Source organism: Neltuma alba, unplaced genomic scaffold (assembly GCF_004799145.2).
Source record: "Neltuma alba isolate B1F8T4 unplaced genomic scaffold, ASM479914v2 tig00003969_pilon, whole genome shotgun sequence".
Lineage (NCBI taxonomy): Eukaryota > Viridiplantae > Streptophyta > Magnoliopsida > Fabales > Fabaceae > Neltuma > Neltuma alba.
In genome coordinates this window covers 21,485-32,945 of record NW_021633500.1, presented here as the reverse complement: position 1 = coordinate 32,945, position 11,461 = coordinate 21,485, and the positions used below count along the sequence as shown (strand labels likewise).

The 11,461-nt window shown below is 34.6% G+C and overlaps 1 protein-coding gene and 1 long non-coding RNA gene across 2 annotated transcripts; both read left to right on the top strand.

Annotated features, from left to right (window-relative positions):
- Positions 1 to 697: 697 nt before the first annotated feature.
- On the top strand, positions 698 to 5,472 carry LOC114743184 (disease resistance-like protein DSC1). Its single transcript, XM_028931378.1, has 5 exons — positions 698 to 1,188; positions 1,994 to 2,483; positions 2,814 to 3,107; positions 3,810 to 5,308; positions 5,388 to 5,472. The coding sequence occupies exons 1-5, from the start codon at positions 698 to 700 to the stop codon at positions 5,470 to 5,472; spliced, it is 2,859 nt and encodes a 952-aa protein (XP_028787211.1).
- A 4-nt stretch (positions 5,473 to 5,476) lies between these two features.
- Positions 5,477 to 6,131, top strand: LOC114743183 (uncharacterized). Its single transcript, XR_003739977.1, has 3 exons — positions 5,477 to 5,552; positions 5,725 to 5,832; positions 6,088 to 6,131. It is a non-coding gene; the product is annotated as an uncharacterized LOC114743183 (long non-coding RNA).
- Positions 6,132 to 11,461: the final 5,330 nt, after the last annotated feature.

Sequence of the window (11,461 nt, the reverse complement as noted above, 5' to 3'; positions counted from 1 at the left end):
ACAATTGTCAAAACTTGCAGTTGGAAATGTTAAAACTCTAATGCTTGCTAGCTCTGGCTTTCACTTTAAATGTTTTGATAATATGTGTTTATTTTTGAAAAGAATGAGCATTTGTTTAATCTTATATTTCTAGAGGCGAAGACTAAACATGCAACACAAGTAAGAGTAGGGATGTAACTATAGTGCTTCATTAATCCAAATTTCATTAGGACATTTGACCTCAGGCGCTTATATTTTCTTGGGGAAATTTGATTTTCTTTTTCTTTTTCTTTTTGGATCAGCCCTCAGAGAATTTGATTAAAGCTTTGGGTGCAGGTCTCAAAGATATTGGATCAACATTTCGGAGAAAGTGTCGATGGAATTTCCTTACTCTCTTTGCTATGTTTTTCATTTAGTGCTGTCTTTTCCACACGCTACTTTGGTTCAGTAGGAGGGCCCTTTCTTTGAAATTTCAAATTTGAGAACCAGGCGATGTGAAATTTCAAATCTCTAAAAGTTAGCTTTGCTTTTATTTATAATTTATTATGATTATTTATTATTCATTTTGTTCCGTCTTTCATTGACTTGGTTGACTCAATCTATTCCCCTAAAATCTTATATATATTCCTCTTAGGCCGGCTTGTTTCCTATTGCCAATCGTTCTTAGATCAGAATTGAAAGCAGTCCCAAATCGTTTCCTATAGCCAAGCAATTTGATATGGCTTCATCTTCTTCCTTTGCTTCGTCTTTTCAATCTCCAAAGAAATATGATGTTTTTATTAGCTTCAGAGGCGAGGACACCCGCTTCAACTTCACAAGCCACCTTCATGAAGCTCTTCGCACAAACCAAATAAATACATACATCGACTACAGACTTGAGAAAGGAGATGAGGTATGGCCGTCTCTTGAGAAAGGCATTGAAAATTCAACTCTGTTCCTTGTGGTCTTCTCAGAAAACTATGCATCTTCCACTTGGTGTCTGAAGGAGCTTGCAAAAATATTAGAGTGCTCCAAAAATCAAGATTGCTCTGTTATGCCGGTGTTCTATAGAGTGGATCCTTCACATGTAAGGAAGCAGTCTGGGAGCTACCAGAAAGCATTTGAAGAACATGAGCGCAAAAGAAACATCAACAATCAACAACTGCAAAAGTGGAGGGACGCTCTTACTCAAGCTGCCGATTTGTCTGGTTGGCCTTGTAGCGTCAATAGGTAACTACATATTTATGATTTTCCTCTTATCATTCTCTTCCATCCCTGGGGCTAAATTAAATCAATCTTTGAGGCATTTAATGGAAGTTACGCTGATGATCATAAAGAGAATAGCTTCTCTTGTACACTACGCTTAACCAGTCCACCGGGTCCATCAACTTTACTGTTATGATATTTTAATCTAAATCCCTATCTCACTATGGTAATGACGGTGCATTCGTAGCCATAAGATGAAGCTGGAACTTTATATATATCTAGTTATGTCATCTAGTATAAGTAATATTTCTTGAAAAATATTCTAAAAATTTTAAAAATTGGCAAATCTTCATAGTTACATGTCATTAGGAATAGTTGAAAATTTGAAATGAACAGATAATGTGGTGCTAAATTTGGCGCCTCTTTATTTTTTCAATGGTGTGTAGGGATGAAGCGGAGCTAATTAAAGAAATAGTGAATTGTGTCATACAAAAGTTGGGCCCTAGGTATCAAAGTGAAGATTATCTAAAAGGCTTGATTGGAATTCACGAAAGAATGGCAGATGTAGAATCCTTGTTGGACAAAGGTTCAAAAATTGGTGGTTGCCAATTCATTGGAATTTGGGGGATGGGCGGTTTGGGCAAAACAACTCTTGCAAAAGCATTGTTTAACAAATTGCGTTTTACATATGAAGGGTCTTGCCTTTTGACTAATGTAAGGGAAGAATCAAAGAGACACGGAATGGATGCTTTGAGGGAAAAGTTGTTCGGGGGTTATTAGGGGATAAAGAATCTCACATTGGCAATGCAATATGTCCTTATACCGTCAGTACGCTTGGTCGGAAAAAGGTTTTCATTGTGCTTGATGACGTCGATGATCTTACACATTTAGAAAAGTTAGTTGGAAGACATGAATTTGGATCAGGTAGTAAAATCTTGATAACAACCAGAGATAAGCAAACACTTGGTAATGAAGTGGATGATATATATGTGCTTCGTGGTTTGAATCCTGATGAAGCTTTTGATCTATTCTCCATCAATGCCTTTAGAAATGGCTATGTTGACCCAAAGATAAGAGAGCTAGCAGAAGAAGTGACTAAATATGCAGGTGGAAATCCATTGGCTCTAAAGGTTCTGGACTCCATCTTGCGTGGCAAAAATCAAGAAGCATGGAAAAGCCAATTGGCAAAGCTTCAAAAATTGTTTTGTCCACAAGTCATTGATATCCTCAGATTGAGTTTTGAAGGACTTGATAAGGAAGAGAAAAATATTGCCTTGCACGTCGCATGTTTTTTCAATTATTATTATGATGCTGAGGATGTAAAAAAATTGTTAGATGCATGCGGTTATTCAACCGAGATTGGATTGGCGAGACTTGAGGAAAAAGCCCTTTTAGATATTGATAGAGGACGAATATATATGCACAGTCTAATAAAACAAATGGGTAAACAAATTGTCCGTGAAGAATCATTAAATTATCCTACATGGTGCAACATATTTTGGATTTTCAAGGAAAGTTTTGATATATTGAAGAAAAATATGGTAAGCATGAAATTTCTACATTTATTTATTAAAAAGATTGTTGAATTCCAAATTCCTATTTGACGTATATAATATTTTTATTACTATTATAATTTTTTTGTTTGTTAGGGACGTATTGAAGGCATGGTTATTAGCCTTTCAGAAGTTGAAGAGATGTGCGTAATTATTAAAGCATTTGATTCAATGCCCAATCTAAAGCTGCTTAAGGTTTATGGAGATTTGAATGGACAGCTTAGGAACAAGTTAAATGCTTCTTGTATGAAGTTTCTGTCAAAAAAACTCATGCTACTGGATTGGGTGGGATGCCCTTTCGAGTCCTTGCCAGCGACATTTAAGGCTGAAAGTCTTGTTCGATTGAAAATGCCCGGCAGCAAATTGACAAGACTTTGGGATGGAGTGCAGGTGAATTTTATATTTTTTCTTACAAAATATTGTTAACACATCAGTTGGAAAATCTGTATTAAATACGCTCCGCTCAGCCGTTTTTATAAGGTCCAGATAAAATCTCTTACAAAATTCAATGAAATATTGATAACCCATTCTAAATAAATGCCTTCGTCTTTCACCCTCACACTAAGCTCCATGCCCTTTACTTATAAAGATTACTATCTCTGTTGAACTATAAGCATCAAATCTTTGAAGCTTTTTTTTTTTTTTAATAAGTTATAATTTGGATTTACCTAATCATTAAATACATCATTTTTTTTTGTGAGATACATCATTTTTATTTTTTACTTTTAATTGATTATATATCTTTCTAATTCTTTTTTTTTCAACTCATTCTCTCATATCTCTTTTTCTACATATTTTTTCTCTCACTTATCCTCTTCATAAACAAACATGTTTTAAGAAAATAAATTACATTTTCTTTTATTATTTTTAACTAATTTTAATCAAATTATGTGATGTAGTTATTTGGTATCTTCAATCGGAGGGAGTATTGATTAAGATTATGAAAAGTTGTAAAATTTAAGTCGTTGACAATAGCTAATTTCAACTTATTTTCTCAGCAAAACAGGCAGCGAAACCTTATAAAAAGGAATAGATAAGTAATTTAATTTGGTTTTGGCCACCAATCTTATCATGTAATTTATGCTTTTACAGAATCTTCGGAACTTAATCGCAATTACGCTCACTGGTTCAACAAACTTGATTGAACTCCCAGATTTTTCCAAGGCCACACGTCTTAAATATGTTGATCTCATGTTCTGTACAAAATTGCGGAGTGTTCATCCATCTATTTTATCTCTCCCCAGCCTGCATAGTTTATGGCTACGCCGTTGCAAGTCCCTTACCAGCCTTACAAGCGATACCCCTCTCCAATCTCTCAGTCGGCTCGATGTAAGTTATTGCTCAAGTCTGGAGGAATTTTCAGTAACCTCAGAAAATGAAGAGCTCTGTTCACACCTTTCAGGAGCTGCCATCAGAGGTGCGTTGCGCTCATCAAGTGGGCATCGCAGCAAAATTCGTGACTTAGCTATAGCCAATTGCGGAAATGTGACAAGCGTTCACGAATTGATTGAGCTGCGTGACCTTCGAGGTGTTGATGCTGGAGGCTGTAATGAGCTAGCGTCACCTCTCCTGTCCAAGTGTGATAAGATGGGTGCTTTGGAAAGACTCGGGCTTCCGTATTGCAATGAATTATCTGAACTTCCTAATGACATCAGGTTGCTGTCATCATTACGTGACTTAGATCTCTCACTGACTAATGTACAGACCTTGCCTTCGAGCATCAAACATCTTTCACGCCTGCAACGTCTTGAACTGCATGGATGTAAAAGGCTTCGTTGTCTACCAGAGCTCCCTCCCTCTGTCTTTCAATTGTTTGCAACTGACTGCATATCCCTTGAGACCATACAATATTCACCTTTGACAAACGAAGGTGAAGAAGGAAAAGAGAAGGCATATGCACGCTTTATATTCACAAATTGCAAGAAGCTGAATCGACGGGCAATCGAAGCTGCTGAGGCAAGAGTGCTACTTGCGATAAAGAAACCCACTTATGACGATGCTATATTGTTATATCCAGGAAAAATAGTTCCAAAGTGGTTCAAGTTTAAGAGTACTGAAGAGGATCCCATGACTGTGAATCTCAGTTCGATTCCAAATTCTGAGGATGGGGGATTCCTTTTTTGCGTCGTCTTTTCTAAATTACCATTAGAGGGGGGAGGAGAAATTGATGCCAAATGGCTTATTGATGGTAAATATGCTTGCAGGGCCGCTAAAAGCCCGTTTTACTTGTATGGGCAGTCCTCAAAGCATGTTGGTCTTTGGTATGATCCTGATTCACTTGGAGAACTAAAAAGGAAAATTGAAGAAAGGAAAAGAAATGGTCAGAGCAACATGGAGCTTAAAGTTAAATTCGAAGCTCGTTGGTATGATGACAGAACGGCAGAGATCAAAAGGTGTGGAGTATGCCCAGCATCTGCAGTTGAATATCAAGATGGTGACATTAAACAAATTCAATTGCCATGGCCTCCTCAGCCTAGCTCTAATGCAATGGAAGCGGCCTCTCTCTCTCGAAAGCGCAAATGCACTATAACTTCATACGGATCAAAAGGTGACATTCGTTCGGATGATGACAGAATGGTAAAGATCAGAAGGTGCGGGGTATGCCCGATATCTGCGGATGAATATCAAAATGGTGACATTAAACAAAATCAATTGCCATTGCCTCCTCAGCCTGGCTCTAATGCAATGGAAGCGGCCTCTCTCTCTCTCGAAAGCGCAAATACCACAGCTTGCTTCGATGAATTTGAAGAAATGATTGAGTTTTAAAGCTCTCAGGTTGAATTGATCTAAACACTATAACTTCATACATCACTCTCGTGCATCCACCTCAAAATGGTATACTCTGGTTTTAATTAGTAGTTATAGACATGATTTTTGTATGTTTGTACGTACTAATTACCGCATATAATTAATTTAACATTTTTTTCTATTGAGATTTGATTCTATTCTTGAGGTCTGAGGAGTCCAAATTGCATTGCTGATCTTAACCTTTCTTTATTGTTTTAAGCTAAGATGATGGGAGTGACGATTACATTCGACTATTGACCTCGGCATATTACGGCCACGACTTTCTTTCTGTTGGATCTTGAAGAGTTGGATTCAACTGGACATTAAGGTAATTACTTCTTAACCAAGCAGATTGAGAAAGAAAATGCGAATTCACCTCCTATGTGCAAATATGTTTTGTCTCCATTTACCTCATTGCTGCATCTTCTCTGATGGTCAAAGAAATATATGGAGCTTGAGGTTGAGGAAGCCATTGAAGGAGTTTGCAGACATAAGAAATAGATGTGAGCTTGATTTGTTTTCTGTTATAGAATGAACCAACTTTATAAAATCAGTTCAATAGATTGAAAGCCTTCTCCTGTAGTGTCTTTGGTCATCGGCGTCGATGATTCGCTGGTCGCCGCCGCGGTCATTGTCAATATGTCACCTTTTTGTTCTGCTTCCTGATTACATATGTTAATACATGTCATTTAAGGACTTGCCTGGTATTTGGTAATGCTGTTGCAGGCTGTGCTTGGTTCGGCTGGTGTCTCATTATATGGCAGATGGCTTTGGCACCGTCTAAAAGTGACGCTATTAATACTGAAGCAGAGCCTGATCACATGAGGAAGTAGGAATGAATCATTTGTCTCAATAATAGGGACAAGGATCGCGAAGAACTTGAAACCAGTGGAGGCGAAGAAGATTATGACCCACCCAATTCTCTTAAGACACTTGAGTATCCACCCGTAGCAATTGGTTGTGATTATGGATCTGTGCAAATATATGCTAATTCAGGTGTGTGCTATTTGCATACTCTGATCTAAAGTTCTTAATTGCCTTTTTGATACAAATCTCTATATCAGCTCCGCTTAGTTCTTAATTCTTTTTCCTATCTCTTGGAATTATCTGAAGTTCTGAAGGTTCCTTTTCATTTTGATCTGCGACACTGGGTCTTTTTTCCCTTGCGTAAATCTGTCAATGAGGATTTTCTTGGCACAAAGGGCCTCTAATCTTCGCTTATGGTTTGAATGAGTCTCTTTCTTTAAGTACTCTGTTGAAAATTAAGTGTTCTTGTGCATCTTCTCCCCCTTCTTTAATCTTCTTGGACTTGTTTGGTTCTGTTTTTTGTTTTCCTATTCCCAAAATAATTTTATGAAATTGTTTTTTTAAAAACAATTTTTGAGAATAAAAAAAAGCAAAAATTTGTTTGGATAATTATTTTAAAAATTTATATTTGAAAAAGAAAATATAAAAAAATCATATTTGGTAAGTGGTGACCATGGTAGATAAGAAAAAAAGAAGGTTTCTCCAATAATTCAAAATAAAAAAAATACAAAAATACAAAAAAAAATCTAAAAGTTGTTTTTATTTTTTTTAGTTTTTTTTAAAAGCATATTACTGTTTGTTTCTAATTTTTTAAAACAACCAACTAAAAACAAATTGTCAAGCAACTTTTTTCCCCCCTCAAATTATTCCCTCACTTCAATTTCATTGGTTCTCTCAACCAAACAGCCAAAACATTCCATTTTCTTTGGATTACAGGTTACAACAATACATTTTCTTCAATAAATGATAGGTTAGAGTCTCGTGTTTGACTATACTCTTCCTTTCTAAAATATGAGTCTCAGTATTCAGATTTGTTTTAATCTTAGTTTCATGTCTTCGAAAATTTAGTCTCTAAGTTCATGTAACTTCACTTTATTTTTTAATTAGGTCTTTGCACTTTTTTGTCCGGATAGGTTTTTTAATTATGGGCATTAGTTTCTAATCTCATACATAACTGGTATGGATTCTGCCACAAAATAAAAAATAAAAAAGGATTTTTAAAGATAAAATGATGAACTAGATTTATTTATTTGTTACTAACATAATAAGATATTATTATCCATAAAGTTGTCTCTCTACAATTATATTTAATGTATAATTTGGGTGATTTTGATTTTATTTACATCTATGTGACAAATTTAATTAATCCAAGTATATGCTGAAATTCCTAACCTTATTTCTCTTGCAAATTGACAACTTGTAAGTACGGGAACCAATACCTATAATTAAAAAAAAAAAAAGGTAAGAACCTAATAAAAAAAAATTACGAAGGCCTGATTAAAAACCAAGTAACTATAGAGATTTATGAACTAGTTTTCCCTAAATCTTAATCACGAAGTATCGAGTTTCATTTTAGATTATTTATCCGCCTTCAATATTTCTTTCTTTTTTCTTTTTGTTTTTGGTGAGCAGCAGGGTATCCCAATTTCAACACAAATTCCGCTCTTTCAAGAACTCGCATGCGTAATCATTGAGAACTAACATGCGTGCCGACTTATTTTCGTGACTGACGAGTCAAAAGTAGCTTTAATTAACATGCATTGGTTGCTTTATTTTTTTGGGTATTTGCATGCATGTGTCCTTACTCAATTATTTAATTTGCTCCGCACGTGATGTGCGTAGGGGGTGAGGCTCACCGAAAGTGCTAGGTTAATTTCTTTTTCACCCCACTCATAACAGCACAGCAAAATTCCAACTTCCTGGGGTATCCCTTTTCTTTGAAATGCATGGCCCTGTTTGTTTAAATTAACTGCTGACTTCGGTTTTTCATACTTGTCTGATCTTAAATATAAAATTTATTTTGTAGTATAATTCATACTACAAAATAAGTCTTATATTTAAAATCGGAAAAATATAAGAATAGGTTAACTAATTTAAATAGATTAAAAAAATTAATTAAATTAGTTATTTGTAATAAGTAGATGGTATTTTTTTCCTTCCAAAATGTCCTTGTTGATCAAATGTAGTAGTTATAACTACTATTATTATAAAGACTACTTTGAGAAAAATAAAAAAATATAAAAGGAAAATCAGATTATTAGGACTTATATTTAGAATTAAAATAAAAGTCAAACATTAAAATTACATTAAACCAATTCAATCGGCATCACTGCATCCGCAACCTAACTCTAATGCAATGGGATCGATGTGACAGTCACAACCTAATTCAAAGGGAATCAAAGTAGGCTGCTCCTGTGACATGGAAGAATAGAACGCGGGGCTTGAAAGATATTATGTTTTCACGATGTTATGTTCAGATTTCGTTTTTCTTGGTGGATTCAAGCGAAAGTTCAGGTGATTTGTTTTTCTTCTATTTTCCTTGATGTTCAAAATGAGCTTATCCCCGTGTTGTGCTACTTACCTGCTAGTAGTTTAGGAAGTTTTATGGAAATTTAATCCCTGTAATGTCCAGTTGGTGGAAATGCACGGGTTGGGCAAGTTAAGTTGCGTATTTAAGCTTCCCTTCCCTTTTATCCGAAATGGAATGCATTGCAACCTAATGTTAATTACCGTGGGTGTGTTTGGCACACTTTTAAGAAGGCATTGAATTATTTTCCAAATAAAAAATGAAAAGACCAAAATATCCCTGGCAATTACAAAAAATCCTCTTTTGCAACCTTATCAGAGAAAACAGTGCCTTTGTCTTTTACTTCAACAGAGCATTCGCACTTGGGTCACTGCATTAACAGCAGACATCACACAGCAGCAGTTTTCTCCAAAGCGCAAGTATCTCAGCTTTATCTTTCGCGGACTTTGAGTTACCTTCACTTGTGACAGAGGATCTATTTTCAGGACCAATTTTGCTGTGTTCACTTCTTTTTTTTTAAAAAAAATGTATTCTGTGTAAGCATCATCATTTTTGTATATTAGTGATATGCAGTGCAGCCTATGCATTCAAATTGTAAGTGCTGATTCTACGTGTCTTCCTCTCCATCTCCTATTTTCAGGCTTGTGGCCTTTTTGAATAATTACAAAAATAAAGACTGAGAAATTTCAGGGAATGCATTATCATACAACGAAATGGGAAGCAAGAAGTGAGAGACAGAACAGAGCCTAGAGCCTCTTAGAGCCCCACAAACAAAAAATCTAAAAAGGAAGGCAAAAAACAAAACGATGCATGTTCTCTCTCTGTTTTTTTTTCTTGATTGCCATTCCGAAAAGTTACGACACATTTTCTTCAATAAAGGAGTGTATTTGACTACTCTCCATGTCTCTAAACATAAGTCCTAGTTTTTAGATTTGTTTTGGCTCCGTATAATTTCTCGAAAGGGAAACAAGTGATAAAATTGAAAGATTAGTGGCAAATAAGTGGTCTAAATGAAGTGCTTGCAATTTTATCCTCTCTCAGAAGCCGGCAAGCTTGACGATGCACAGGAAACTGAGAAATAAAAGCCAAAGAGCAATGTCAAAGCTTAAAGAGACAAAGGTTGAAAACATCATTTTGTGCTATAAAGTAATTCAATCCTCATTCCGTGTTTATTGCTCACACCATCCTCTACGCGCAATTGACTTGCTTTTTGGGTTGACTCCGGTATGTACGTTTAAAATATATCAACTAATTTTAATTGATTTTAATTGTCATTACCCAAAATCTAAAACAAAATTAAATTTAGACACAAAAACCGTCTAATCTTAGTGATTCATTAGCCCTGCCTAGGGGAAAAAAACACTATTGTGCCCAATTCTAAATATAAGAGTTGTACAACAAATTTAGAAATATTAAGAATATTAGTTAAATTAACTATTAATAATAAATACGTATTAGCTATTTTAAAATATCCCGTTCTAGTCATTACCTTATTAATGAATAATCCTTTTCATATATACAATAAATAGGGATAGTTTGCCAAAAAAAAGGGGATAATTTAGGAAAAATTATAAATTTGAAAGATAAAAAGTAGATTAAAATTTTATATATGAAACCAAAACAAATATTTCAGCTAACTTTTATATTTAGGACAGAAGTGAGTACAATGACATGCACCTTATCTAAATAAATCTTTTTCTGTTGTTTTTTAATTTGTCAAAGCTAAACAAAATTCAAAAATGGAAATCAAACAAGCCCTTTAATGATGGCTTGTTTGATTAAAAAGGAGAGGAAATGAGAGCTGATAATAATAAAAAATGTCAATACTTGCACATTTGAATGTTAAAACTTTAAAACTTTAATGCTTACTAGCTCTCCTCTGCATTTCATTTTAAAAGTTATACAAAATCTTACATATTATACATTATTATTTGTCAAAGAAAATAATTATTTATTCAATTTTATATTTCTAAAAGAGAAGACGCATCATATATGGTAGAACTCGAGAAAAGGAGCAGAACACAAATGAGAGAGGCGTAATCATAGGGCTTTATTAAACCAAATTTCGTTAATTAGGAAACTTGATAGGTATATTTCCTTGGAAATTTTCTTTCTTTGTCCCCCCCTCACTTGACGAGCCCTTGGGAAATTTGAGTAAGCTTCGGTGAAGGTCTCAGAGAAATTTGACCAGGATTTCGGTGAATTTGCTTTCTCTCTGTACCGTGTTTTGCATTTAATGCTGTCTTTGAAATTTGAGATTCAATCCCTGTGAAAGTTCCCAGAAGTCACCCGGAAGCCAACTTTTTGTAAATTTCTAAAAGTGCTTTTATTTATTATAATTTATATTTATAATTATTTATTATTCAGTATGTTCCATTTTCATTGACTTGGTTGACCCAGCCTATTCCATTAAATCATTCTTAGATCCGAATTAAAGGCAGTCCCAATTATATCTTTTTGGCGCATCGTAACAAACAATCTATAATAAACGAGAAGAAATAATACTCTGTCCTGTATATCAGTTTCATTTTAAGGAAAAGATCTAATTCAAAATAAAAGTTTTATTTTTGATTTTGTTTAAGTATTGTTATAAATAAAAAAGAAATAGAGAAGAATAATAGAG